The sequence below is a fragment of the Eleutherodactylus coqui genome, chromosome 4 (assembly GCF_035609145.1).
Source record: "Eleutherodactylus coqui strain aEleCoq1 chromosome 4, aEleCoq1.hap1, whole genome shotgun sequence".
Taxonomy (NCBI): domain Eukaryota; kingdom Metazoa; phylum Chordata; class Amphibia; order Anura; family Eleutherodactylidae; genus Eleutherodactylus; species Eleutherodactylus coqui.
Window position 1 is genome coordinate 104,066,600 of NC_089840.1, and position 13,931 is coordinate 104,080,530.

Below are 13,931 nucleotides of genomic sequence, written 5' to 3' on the forward strand. Positions count from 1 at the left end.
ATTGTGAGGAACCATTTGTCAGCTCAAAGAATCACTTATGGGTTGGATTTATGCCGATTGTTGTGTAGAATTTATTCAAACCAGCATATAAGATTCCAATATACTATCATTCGTATGTCCAAACTCAGCCCAGTCACACAAACTACATATCGCCTGTAGCCAATCAAGACCATCAGCCCATGTCAAATGTAACTTACAGTAGATTCTATCTACTTGACATTTCTTGCAGAATTCTCAAAAAAGGTAATAGTCAAGTGCACCGAAACCTCTCATAACTCAAAGCCATCATTACATGAAATACAGCCATGGCCAAGAGTCATGTAGTAAACACGCCTAGGAATTTGCTGCTGGGGTCTAACGGTACAGGTTGTTTTCTATAGTATCTATGAAAGGTCTTGACAGACATGACTCCTGGAGTAGACTAGGAGGCTCTTAAAATCTGTGGTGTCAACTTTGTCATATACTATTAAAAGTTTCTAGAGTAGAGCTGAGCGAACGTGCTCGTTTAGGACAATTACGCGATCGAGCATCGCTTTTTTCGAGTAACTGCCTACTCGGACGAAAAGATTCGGGGGGAGCTGGGGTGGAGCAGGGTAGCAGGGGGGAGCTCTCTTTCTATTTCCCCCCCACCGCAACCCCCCGCTCACCCCCGGCGCCCTCCAAATCTTTTCGCCCGATTAGGCGGTTACTCGAAAAAAAGCGATGCTCGATCGAGTAATTGTCCTAAACGAGCACGTTCGCTCATCTCTATTCTAGAGGTATTTAGGTGCATAATATATCAGTACTAGAAAAAGTTGGTGAGTCAAGTAGCCGATGCACCCAAAAACTTTTCAGTGGCGCTTAACTGCGATTTATTTTTTATTTAGGTCTTTGACACTTTTTGCTGGGATGCTAAAAAGGAAAATTTGTCTCCTTGAATAGATCAACTAGCGCCAAGTTTATAGCATTTTCATACATGGCTTATATAACCAAGTAACATTCTTTTTACTCTATAATTTTTTAATCTGATGTTGAGAGCGATGATGTAGCTCCTGGAAAAAAGTCAACAACATTCACTCATCCATCCACATGAATATATTCCTTATGTAAAAAATTGCCTAATCTTCCGTTCTGTGGTGTTAAATGCCACACTTTCAGGATTAGTTTTGTCAAAGCTTTGGCAATAAAATTACTGGAGTTTAAATGAAAGTTGACCTTTATATAAGCAAATCATATCAATAATGCAAGATTCATGCCTACTGCAGAACTTCGTTATTTTTGAAGAATAGCATAATGTCATATCAGCACCCCATAGCCTGACATTCTGCAAATCTGGAACTTTATCAAAATAGTGCAAAATGCTTTCTGAATTTAGCACTGTTTAATAGTCTATACATTTCAGGGAATGGATGGTCTTTGTACCAGTCTCTTGACAGCACACTTGAAAGTCCTCACAGTTCTTCAAGATATTCCATTTTTACCTGTAATTTTCTGCATATAAGACACACTTTTTAGTAAGTAGAAAACTTGCTAAAATGTCGATGCAGTATTATATACCATAGTTGGGGGGATCTGACAGCACCAGATCTCCCTGACCACCTCATTAATGATGAAGCAAAGTGCCCATACAGCACTTTTCTCATCAACAGGGACCTACCCATTACTGGGACAAGCATGGAAATATGATAAAATCATGGTCGGAAGGATATAGGCACTATCTCCAGCACTTATTGCCATTTTCCCCAGCAGTCAGACCTGGATAAGAGAAGAGAGTGTATTAAATGATGCGAGTGGCTATCTTGCTAACTAGCATGATGGGGCAATTTGGGATTTGTTGAGTGAATGGCCCAAGTTTCCAGTTTTTTTTCTGCTCTTTGTGTTAGCGCACAGGGTCTGCTCTTAAATCTTATATAGTAGCAGTGAGGAAGAAAGCGTATAGGTGCACTAACTGGATTGAATGCACCACTTTGTCAGTATATGTCAGCAAAGGTGATGGCTGGGAGCATTGTAGGGAGATAACCATTGGATGGTTACTCACTAGACATAAGGGTGGGATCATGGACATCCTGACTTTGAGAACAGTGGTAGCGAGGGTGTGACATGTTGCCTTTGAGAAGGCAAAGGAGATGGGAAAAACAAAATTGCACATTCAACCCTTTTTGTGGCTCAGAGAAATATCTTGAGCAGGGTTTCACAAACTCCGATCCTCACAACCCCCAACAGGTCAGCTTAGAGGATTTTCATAGTATTACACATATGATATCATGGTCATTGCCTCAGTAATTGCCATAGGTGTTCTCTCTATAGGATATCCTCAAATTGTGACCTATTGGTAGTGGGAGGGTTGGAATTTTGGGAAACAATGATCTAGAGTATTGGTATGTATAGACTGCAACATACTTGGGGTAAGGGCCCTTTCACATGGAAGGATTAACATAAAAAAATATATATATTAGATTTGAGAATCTGAATGAATTGTTCAGTGTAAACGTGGCCAACAACTGAACGGCGAATGAGAAATCTTTTGCTTCTTGTTAATTTTATGTAGGCATAAAAATAATCATTCGCCCGTCATTGCATGAGATAGCGATCGTTTCGTCCTTCACACTCACTGGGGCGGTGAATGAAATGACTGAACGATGTGCCTGCCTGTATAAACAGGGTACACAAGCGTCATCGGCTGCTTGTGCAAACAATTTATCACTCTGTGTAAAGGAACCTAAGAGGGAAGTGGTTGCTGCTGTGGTCACTAGCCCTGTACTAGTTACTGGGGAAACCTGCCATTAGTTGAAGTGATCATTTTAGGAGCATAAAGAAAAAAAAAGTAAAGTAAAAAATAGTAAGGAAAAAAAAAAAAAGTAAATGTCAACTTGCCAGCTGTACCCTAGACCACCAAAGATAGTGACACTACCCCCCTCATTACTTTAGACCACCAGGGAAATTTTAATTAGCATGAAATATTTATTTCAGCTGACTAAAACCTGGTTGTGTCTTATAGTCTGAAAAACAGTCATTATTTCTTAATTAATTTTTTAAAAAATCAATAGTCAGCAAACTCTAACGATCTGAGATCAGGAGTTACGGCAGATTATTACTCATTTTGACTGTGTGAGGATTTGGCATGCCACCACTAAACTATTTTACTCTTCCCAGCCCTGAGGGCATCTACATTTACCCAGGCCTCCCAGTCTACATCTGTCTATGAAATTACCATGTGTATTGAAGGTGTTCTTAGAGGGAACAATCATCTAACAAATGATAGTGAATGATAATCATTCAGTCTAAACGTGATCCAATGCCCGGACGAATGAGAATAGTTCACGTTTCACTCATTAACTTTATGCAGGCGTACAAATCATCGTTGGCTCATTCACTTATTGTCCGGTTTAAACACTGATCACTCAGTCCTTTTCATTCACTTCTACAGGAACTGGACAGGTCTTGTTGGAACGAGCCAACGATGGATCTGCCCGTCTAAAAACGCTGCAGAGTGTGAACGAGCCAGCGGTGACGTCACTCACACGTTCATTCGGCTCATCTAAAAGGACCCTTATTCATAGAGAGCGGGAAGACATTAAAAGGTCCCGCGACATGCGCAACATAGTGTTTTTCCGCTCACACAACCCAACCACTTACATTTAAGCCACCGGTAGACTCTAAATTTATAGCCCACAGTAGAGATCGCTTCTATATGCACGGTGAAGTCACATTTGTCAGAGTGAGGGACAGCAGTGTTTTGCTTGCATTCGCTTACTTTCATGTTGCATACAATGGTATTCAGATTAAAAATAATTAAAAAAAAAAAAAAAAAAACTGTACTTTTTCTATCTGTGAGAAGAAAGAAGATTGCACAGGCCCCCCCATGCCCCGTCTAATGAAGGATGATCTGCTATTAAAATAATTAGCAACGCTACTCTGATAGAGTCTACGTAATTAACAAGAGCCCAATGCCCAGGAATAGAAAAGATTCCAGACAGCTATTTATGACACAAAAAAATGTGTTACTGTAATTTCCCATCATAATTACAGCTTAGAAAACGTGACATTAATTTAAACAATCACAAAGAGCTCGGCACGCTACACTTTGTAATGCAGTGATTAGGAGGTTCCACCTGTTTGTATAGGAATGAATGAGGAAGCTCATTCTGCTAATGCACCACAGCAAGCTAGCGGATGGAAAAATTATTAGCAATTCACGGCCGTGACAATAATGGTGACGGTAAGTAACAGAACAGGCGCTAAAGTGAAAGTGCGGGTTTACAACTATTTTGTCACTTATGCCCTTAAAGGAACAGACCTAAAGCCAAGTCTTTAAAAAGTGTCCTCACTTCTCATGAAAAAGTCATGGAATCTATCCTAGAACTTCACTAGCGCTTCAATCAATTGTGTTGCTTTAGACATATAATATACATAAAAACACTGAAAAGTTACTTTCTAATAGATTTTAACGGTGCATCACTTAACCGGTAGTCCCCAAAGTACTTCCTGTAGACACATTTTAAGAGTTCTTAATTAAGTGACTCAAGATAATCCTTTCACCATCAACTATTGAAATTCCTACCTTCAACTTGTCATATCGGTCAGCTAGAGCAGCAACCTGATGATCCCGATGTCGCCCAACCAATTTACACAAGGCACATATTAGTTGGTCATCCGTCACGCAATACATATTAACTTTCTCGTCCTCGTGTTCCAGACACATTAACCCTCTAATGTGCGAGTCAGGAATTGGTTCAATCAAACGGTGGCCAGTAAATGGCTTCTTATTTGGGTGAGTTGCCTTGAGGCAGTCATCGCAATATGACACTTCGCAAGTCACGCATGTTTTTATGGCCTCTCGTGCCTGGTCCTGGTCACAGAACTGGCAGAGTACTTTCTCGCTGGAAGTCATGCTGTTGTTGGTATCGTATGTCCGCTCTCGGCGTGTCTCGCTAGGGGAATTAGGCCCACTCACAGATGCCTTCTGAAATCTGTCGATGATATTCTGCAAAGTCACGTTCCTCTTGAGTCCGTCTAAGCCACGCTTACTGAGTGTGATGACATAACGGCAGGTGGGGCACTGGAAGGCGTTAATAGATTCGACGGATTCGTTGTTGGCACAGTGGGAGACCAGGATGCGATGCGCACAGTTGAAACAGAGGCTGTGAGCGCAAGGCAGCAGCAGTGGATCTTCAAACAGCTCCAGACAGATAGGGCAGGTCAATTCCGACTCCAGTGTTTCCATCTTCAAGCAAAGCTTTCTTGTGTCGTCAGCGAAATCCAGGGAAGCTGATCAGCTATCTGAAAGCACAATACAAAAATTTGATTTAGCTAGAAGGGTCAACCATGGGGGGCTGTCAACTTTAATATTAACATTACAATCCAATATGACTATAGTAGACACTCTAGCAGCAATTAGCTTCTTTATTGTTCGTAGACTTATGCTTAGCCTTGGCTAATTGGGAAAAGAACAATTGCTCAAGTAGCTATAGCTATGCCACTGTGAAATTCCACTTTACCGATATTATAATTATGGGTGTCGAAATCATATAACTAAAAACCCAAAATGGGTCATTTTTCCAGAAGACTTTGCTTTATGCTAAACCAACACAATTAAAATGTTTCTTTCTGGCTCTTAAAAGACACAAGAAGGGTTAAACCAATTAACAGTGAAGTCTTTATAGGTCACATTACCCTACAGGACATGGAAAAATAGGCTCGCGTATGTCAGCATCTCACACCTGGATCATCTTTGGTTAAGGAGGAACACTTAAGAAGTCTGACTTGCGGTGAGAAAGCTGTCTGACAGTCACAAGTGTAATGTGAAATAACCGAAACCGTATTTCCTAGTATGCTCTCCAGTCTGAGAGCGAGGAATGGCTCTGTCGAGTCGCCCTCCGCCGCTCTCCCTGCCACTGCTCTCGTCATGGGCTCATCACTGCTTTGGGCCGACAAGTCGGTGAAGCGGAAGCAAAACCGATGCTTCACACTCAACGAGATGTACCTTCCCTGAGAGCCACATACATTGGCTTTGTTGTTCCCCCGTGCTTGGACAAAAATTCAGACAGCACAGCTGCAACGCTGTACACTGAAGTTTATTAAGTGTTCTTCTGTGTGTTCAATGAGTCGCAGAGAAAACAAAACAAACAGAAAAATAAAAACTATGGGTCATTAAGGTTTACGCTCATTAGTAGCAGCTTGGGAAACAAACCATTGCTCAATGACATTCCAACAATTCACCCCGAGCAGCTCATATATTAATAGAATTTGCTTTATCCACAGCTCTCGAGAACCTCGGGGGAACAGAACAAACCATAAACAAGTCATAGCCTAGAATATTACAATACCTCCGAAATATACATATCCAAAAAAAATTCCCTCCAGCCTTCGTTTTATTTGCCATTGCAACTCAATAAAAGATTGTTAGGTCTTGTTTTTTCCCCTTTTGCACTTATTATAAGTACAGTACTTTATGATGACCCAATGCTTTTCTTTAGGAATTGTGCAAACTGTAAATACTTAATATAAAAAGGTCTATTAATTAGAATCATTCCCAAACCAAAAAGGGGAGAATCCGAACACAGGGGAAGATTTACTTTGACTGGTGTTTTATATATATTGGCGTAAGTTGCAGCAATTTTATTAGGAGTCACACACCTTTTAATACAGTCGGTGATTTACAGCTGAACATGCACTATAAAATAAAATCTACACCTGCTATGAGCAGGCAAAGATAGCCTCTGTTTAATGTGCCTTTTATTTTGGGGGGGGGGGGGGGGGACTCAATAAAACCACCGGTCTGATGGGGGCTCTACGCTCCCTCCTTTTATAAAAAAGTGATGAGAGTGTCGAAAGATAATAAAAATTCCCAATTTTTGTGCAAACAAACACATTGTTGGCCAATATGTGACTTTTTCCCACCAGAAAATAGGTGTGAAACTCTTTAAAAAAAAATCCCCCTTCACAGATAGAAATTCAAAGTTTCCACGGCTTTATCAAGCATCAACAGATATAACTCAGCCTGTGCCCGATTCACCCACAAGCATAAGGCTGCCCGCACATCTGCATTGGTACGTCCGGTAGGAGGATCCATCGCAAAACTGGCTGATAATGCCTGTCAAAAAGCCGGGCACCTAAACGCAAAGTGGGCAAACCCAGTTATATAGTCAATGGGGTCTATCTAGTGCTGTTTGGTTCCTTTCGGCAGCAGGGATTCCCCTTTCCTGCTCTTCAAACAGAGCAGGAAAAGGGGAATCCCTGCTGCAGATGTAAAACCACTATAATACAGGCTGCCATAAACGCATTAAAATCAATGAGTTCTATTCTCCGCATATTATGGATGCAAATATGCCATGTGATTCTGATCTTATTTGACTTTTTGTGTTTGCTTGTAAGTGTAGGAGGCTCTGCTGGTCAAATCTCAGAAGCCTGTTACCCGTGTGTCTACACCCCTAACTTTTTACATAGTTCATACCACTGGGTCACTAAAAAGTCAAACTCATGAAGCGGTCAAACTGGCTACTAAAGTATGTAGTCCATCATGATTTAAGACACTTCTTGACTACAAATCACAGGGGAAGGGAAGAAGTTGGAGGAATTGGAAGAAATCGATAAAAGACAAATCCCATTCTACTCTACGAACGCCTATTGGGACAAGTGATTGTGCCGAATGTTGATGCAACAGTTCCCTGCCATATGCCATCTCATTTATCCATAGAAAACATTTGATCCTGTATTATAAGCCTTGTTGACATTAATCCACAGGTGGAAGTAATACGTCGGCACCAGCACATCTGCTCATCGGAGGAAGGCATCTTTAAAGAAATATGGGACATTCCTTTCTATATTATGCATTCTTTGATAGCATGTATCTTTCAACAAGCTTGGAGAACAACTGCCAAAATCAGCAACTGGAAGAAAGTGTGGAGAAAACTTAAGACTTTAACACTTTACTGTCTATCCCTAACACTGTGCAGCCATCTTCCTATACTGTACCATGGGCATCGTTCCTATACAGCGTGGTTAGGTTACTTTGAGGCATCTCTGAAGGCAATACTAGGCCTATTTTTGGGAAGGAATGGGGGGGGGGGGTATATAAATGAGAGAAATTAAATCTTTCCTTCAAATTTACAATCCACTCCTGACACTGGCCTCAAAAACCTTCATGTTGCTTCATGCAACTTTTTTGTATGCAGTTTTTTTTTTCGTCCTAAAGGATCCCGTAGGAAGGTGAAGTCCTTTCTTTATATTTCCCATTCTTTTTTAATCCATTTCTGCTTTTGACTCATCAAAAACAGCTGCTTTAAAATGGCAAAAAAAAAACTTGTGTAACAGTTCTTATATCAGTTCTCATGAAGGAATGACACCGTATGAATTCAAAAACTCCGACTCCTTTAGTCCAATATTAGAATTTATTTAAAGATCAGAAACCATTGCGAATGACAAGCGTGGAATAAAGGAGGAGGGGAAAAAAAAAAAAAAAAGAGCAAAAACTTTTTCACATCACTGTAACTCTTTAGGTCATCCGTATTATGATAAAACCAGGATATTCACTATGAAGACACCAAAGACCAATCCCATAGAGTGCAGCACTAAAAATAGAGACATTCATCATCAGAATCCTTTGCTGCCATTGCTACACACAGCGAGGGGAACGATGAAAGCAGAATTGAGTACTCAGAGGGTAAGTAAAAAGAGCAGACGAAGACAAAGGACAATTATTTAACTGTATCGTCTTTTCCTATAAGAGTACGTTCACATGTAGCAGAAATGGTGCCGATTTTGATGAGGTTTTTGTCACAAAAAGATTTTTTTGTGTCAATTTCTGATGCAAAAAATCTGCACCCCTTCCGCTACGTGTGAACGTACCCTTAGATCGGCTTCACATGAGAATACGCATATTTGTGCACACAAACGTAGCCTTTTTGCGGCATGAACAATGCTTTTATGTACACGTATTGGCGTACTTTTTGCACCCACAAAACATGTTATTTGTGCGCAAACAAAGATGCACCGATTGAAACACTGAATTAGTCCTTGCGTATTATGCGTGCATTTAAACAACCCCCATTAACTTCTATAGGGGCCTTTGGTGTGCAAACACACAGAAAAATTGTTCTAGATTTTTTTTTCGGCGACCCACATGCATGCGCAATATATGGGAATGTGAACAGAGCCATTGAAATCATTGGGTTCTATTCTCTGCGTATCGTGTGCGCTAATACGTCCATGTGAAGCCGGCTTTAAGTTGTAAAAACTTACGCAACTGGAAAAAAAAACTTCCCTTTATCTCAATGGGCTTGTTTTATCTGCAAGCACATGGATTTTGCAAGCCCCATTCAGATGAAGGAAACAGTTGCAGAAATGTCTGCAACAAGATCTGCCTCATAAGAATTCACCCTTCGAGGCGTGGTCCAAGTTGCTTATTTTTCCAAAAACATGATCCCCATGTAGCAACATAACAAGCAGGCAGATACTCCCTGCCCTGCTTTCTCAAGAGCCGTCACTCCTGGTCTGTGATGTTCCGTTTACAGGCTACAGCAGCTTTTTCAGGATGTCACAGGCTGCTGCAGCCAATGACAGAACGCAGAACTATTACTGAACTCTGCAGCAGCCTGTGACATCCTGAAAAGGCTGCTGTAGCATGTAAATAACCACTGGGCACGGAGGACCGAGCAGTGGTGCAAGAGATGTTGCTGCATGGGGAGGTGGGGACCTATTTAGCAAGCTTAAAAATGCTCAGTGATATTCTAGATGTCTCTCCCATGTGAACGGGCACAGGCACAGCCATCCTACGGGGACGTATGATCATAGCTACAATCATTTGTCTCGGCTTGTGTAAAGGAAAAGTAAACGATGTGACAATTGGTGCTTACTACATAGGGCTGAGAATTTGGCTCATGTAAAAACACCCTAAGCCCTACTAGATACCTCTGGCAGTATCTCTTGAGGACAAAAGGGTCAAGCATGTTGAAATCCAGTGTTTGATTCTTCTCTTCTCCGATATCTGCTGTTGGGGCAGAGTCAGGCGGCCCTTATACACATTAGACAGTCAGACGACAATAACCTAATGTGTATGGCGAGATCAAGCTGTAGATTTGTATTTCACTTGTCAAATAAAACCAAACATTTCTTAAATGCATCCGAAACTCTGGACTCAGTTTTTAATTTTTTATTCTGTTGTTTACTTGAAAAAAAAAAGTAAGTTTATTGAAAATAAACAAGAGAATATCAATATTTGTATCCGCCGTTTGTACTTGGATTCCATCCTACTAACCAGTAAACTATTGTGTTGACATCCCCCCAGTTTGGCCTACCAGTATCGGCTGCCCTTTTGGGTGAAATCTGCATCACACCTTTTTTTCTAAACAAAAATAAATCCTCGAAATATCAATAAACGTTCTACAAACAAAACCAATTTCCCTAAACCTCGGCCGCTGACGTTTATTTGGCCTGTGAACTGCACATTCGCCTTATTCTAGACCCCACAGTGACAATGTATATACACTGTTATACACAGCTCTAGCAATGGAACATGAAGCAGATACACTTCTCTTATTTTATGTGTTGTCTAAATCACTAGAAGTCTTGTATTAAACACTGGAGGAGGGCTGAATCTTCTAACAACCTTGACATGTCTGAAGACATGGAAGGGCTTGTTCACATCTGCATTCGTGTTACACTTAGCTGTTCCACCTGCATCCATCGCTTTTACTCCTGGTAAAATGCCATGAAGCCGAGTGGAAACCGAACGGACCCCATTATAGTCAATGTGTCCGTTCTGTGCTCTTTGGTTTCATTATAAGTTGGATCCATTCAGCTGGGGGATTCCCTTTTCTTGCTCTCCAAACAGAGCCGGAAACCCGAACCCCCGTTGCAGATGTGAAAGCAGCCTTTAAGTTCCCATTGTGTTCAATGGGAACGGAGGTTCTTCAGTTACGCTCAGCTTTCCTGATTCGATTGATTTCCACTATTTAAATGGAAATAATAGCACAAACTGTTGCGCAACCGTTTTTGTGGGGGAAAAAAATGCAAATCCACCAGAAAGGACACTTATTATTTACCATTATAGCTAAAGGTTGAAGGAACTGAACGGAAAGATTTCTGGTTGGTTCAGATTTTGATATCCATGTAACGGATATCCGACAAGTTCAGACAAGTGAACAGTATTTTAACTCTATATGTGGTCCACATTTTATGGACTGTAATACAGAGCTAATGCAAATATGTATCTATTCACATTGGTGTAGTTTTTAGGGCCTTTTTTTATAAAACGCAGCATGAACTATTTTGGTCTCTGTAGTGGTATTATTATCTATTAGGCAAATATAGATCAGTATTTGGCCAGTCGAAAATAAAACAAATATGGAGGCAAGTACTGGTGAAATACAGTTATATTGTGATCTATAACATCTCCATATTACAAATCCTTATTATGAACGTGTTACACTGGCCGAAATGAGCCTGTGCAGAAGCTTAGAAAAAGACAGAAGCATATGAACCGGATCCTAGAAAATCAGATATAAACGGAATTTTTAAAAAAAGGTAGAAACTGTCTTTATCTCATCTGTTAAAAAAAACAAACTATAGTTATTCTGTTTGGCTATCCTTTCCATGCAAAAGCAAAACTCTGATCAATTCAAAATGGAGTTCAAGACGCTGCCAAGAACAAGCCCCCAAGACCGGATTCACACTAGTGTATGTGCATTTGCGAGTGCATGAGTGCAGCGATTCTGCAGAACAAACATCGCTTTTCTTTACTCGCATCGGCATGTTTTACTGTACTTACTGCATGCGCAATTGTGCATTCAAAAAAAATATGCACCGTTGCTCCCAGCCATAATCAATCTAATGTGTCAGAGTTATCTTTCCTATGCAATCACGCAGTGTTTCACGCATTTCATAGCACATCGTGTGCGCATTTGCATATTCCCATTGCCTTCTAGTCTACTTCTAGTGCGCAAATGCGCAGGAAAATACGTGAATGTGAACGAACCCATTGAAAAATCAACGGGTTCTATTCTCTGCATAATGCGTGTGCAAGTCCACCCGTATGAAGTAAGAGGATGAGAAACCTATTAAGCCATCCATTTATTTTTGTTTAAAGAAAAACAGCAACTCTGGAATAACGTAAAGAACTCAATAGATACAAAGTAACACTAGCATATGTTACAAAGTAAACAAACAAACACAATATACCTAGAAAGAGTATACAGCTACTAATAAAACAAGAAACACATATTGAACTGCAGTAACAAAAAAAGAAGAAGAAGAACTTACTTGGCACTATTATCTCCCGTCAGTGCCAATGGTTGCCCAGCCCTGCCACCTGTTCCTTCCGCCTCTCCAACCTGCCAGGCACTCCTGTAACTCTAAACAATCTGAGAAGGAGCTAACCTTCAAATGAAAGAATATGTAGTGTAATCCTAGCCGGGTATTAGATTGGCCATGCTTAATGACACAACATCTGTTATCTGAGAAAGCCTTTTGATGTTGACATATCAAACTGAATACTCACCAATGGATCTCGCCATGCTTCTGTTAAGTGGAGCATTGTGCAAGTAGGGGTCCGAGCAACCCAGGTCAGGGGTCCTGAGGGGAACCGCTACTGAAACAACAACGTATCCTTGTGCTGAGCTGGGGTAGTTAATGTGAGACTGCTGACATTAGATCACAACAGGAAAATCTGTGTTACAATGCCAGGAAAGCCAGCTCCACCCAATCACCTCCGCCAAACTTTTCCTAGCAGCCCCGAGTCCAGCAACAGATAGAGAGGACTTTTCTCAGATTGCTGCTGAAGCCGAATGAAAGAGGCAGCTCAGGATAAGCTTCTTTCACTACGGCATCTCGAACCTGTTCGGGGGCAAGATCTGGTAATGGAGATGTGGAAAGTAGGATAAGCTCAGCTTTCTCTGTAATTAATCCACAGCTGAATGAAACTCACCAGTTCCCATGAATGCAGCAGGAAGCTGACCTGCCACTGGCAGAATACTTTACATATTAAGCAATGCAGGACCTACCCAGGACCACATACTCTCGGATTTGCTTTCTTCGTTGTGTAAAAAAGTAGTAGACATGCTAATGTAACAAAGACGGCGACAAGAAACCGTACAATAAATCACCCTCCTTTACAATGGATTACAATATAAAACGTATACATACACTTAGAAGTACACTTGAGGTCTATACAACATAAGAGCAGCCCCTTTGTAGGATAAGCCGATAAATATGGCAAACGATCTATACATCCAGACAGGAACAATTCAGTATAAACACATAAATTATGTACGGGCATAAGCATGAGACTAACCACAGGCTGAGGGTGGGGGAATGGCAGCCGTTGGAGGTTGTGGATGCATAGAGGAGTTAGTTTGGCCAAATAAGTTGCAGTTTTTATTTTATGGGGCCAGCACTTTTTTTTTTCTTAGGTTAGCATTATTATATCACGATTACGTAATGACAACAGATTATACAGAAATGTTTCCAAAGTGGTGTCAGAATTTGAGACTGACATAATGAAGTAGAGATCAGGAGGGCAGATATTTTTCTGGGTTAATTGAGAAAATCTCTCACCAGCCTAAGGGCTTATTCACAGGTCCGTATATAAGCCGGGTTTTAACGCCTGGCTGATATAGTGTCCCGTTCTGCAGGGGAAGGCGGTCAGCTGAGGCGGGAGCAGTGTACTGAGCTCCCGTCCCCTCTCCACCATTCGCCACTATTTGCAATGGGGGGGGGGGGGGGACTTGGCCCCGCCCCATCTGTCCCTCCCATGGCAAACAGTGGCGGGAGCTCAGTGCACTGCTCCCGGCCCGGTTCGCCCACTCCCCCTGCAGAAAGGGACACCGTACATCGGCCGGGCATGAAAACCCGGCTGATATACGGACATGTGAATAAACCCTAAAGGTGCTTTTAGACAGAAGGATTATTTTTCGAACGACCAAAAGTGAACAAATGGTTCATTCCGATGGCTGAAC

At 41.3% G+C, this 13,931-nt stretch overlaps 1 protein-coding gene across 3 annotated transcripts in view; it reads right to left on the minus strand.

Annotated features, from left to right (window-relative positions):
• MID1 (midline 1) overlaps window positions 1-13,931 on the minus strand; it is a 412,445-nt gene that overhangs the window by 115,361 nt on the left and 283,153 nt on the right. For 2 of the 3 annotated variants that reach the window (XM_066599936.1, XM_066599933.1), the window contains exon 2: window positions 4,541-5,259. In XM_066599936.1, coding sequence (XP_066456033.1) covers window positions 4,541-5,203 — 663 coding nt within the window. In that variant the 5' untranslated portion in view covers window positions 5,204-5,259. Of the gene's footprint in view, window positions 1-4,540; window positions 5,260-12,475; window positions 12,623-13,931 lie in introns of those variants that run through there. The other variant, XM_066599935.1, reaches the window with a different exon arrangement.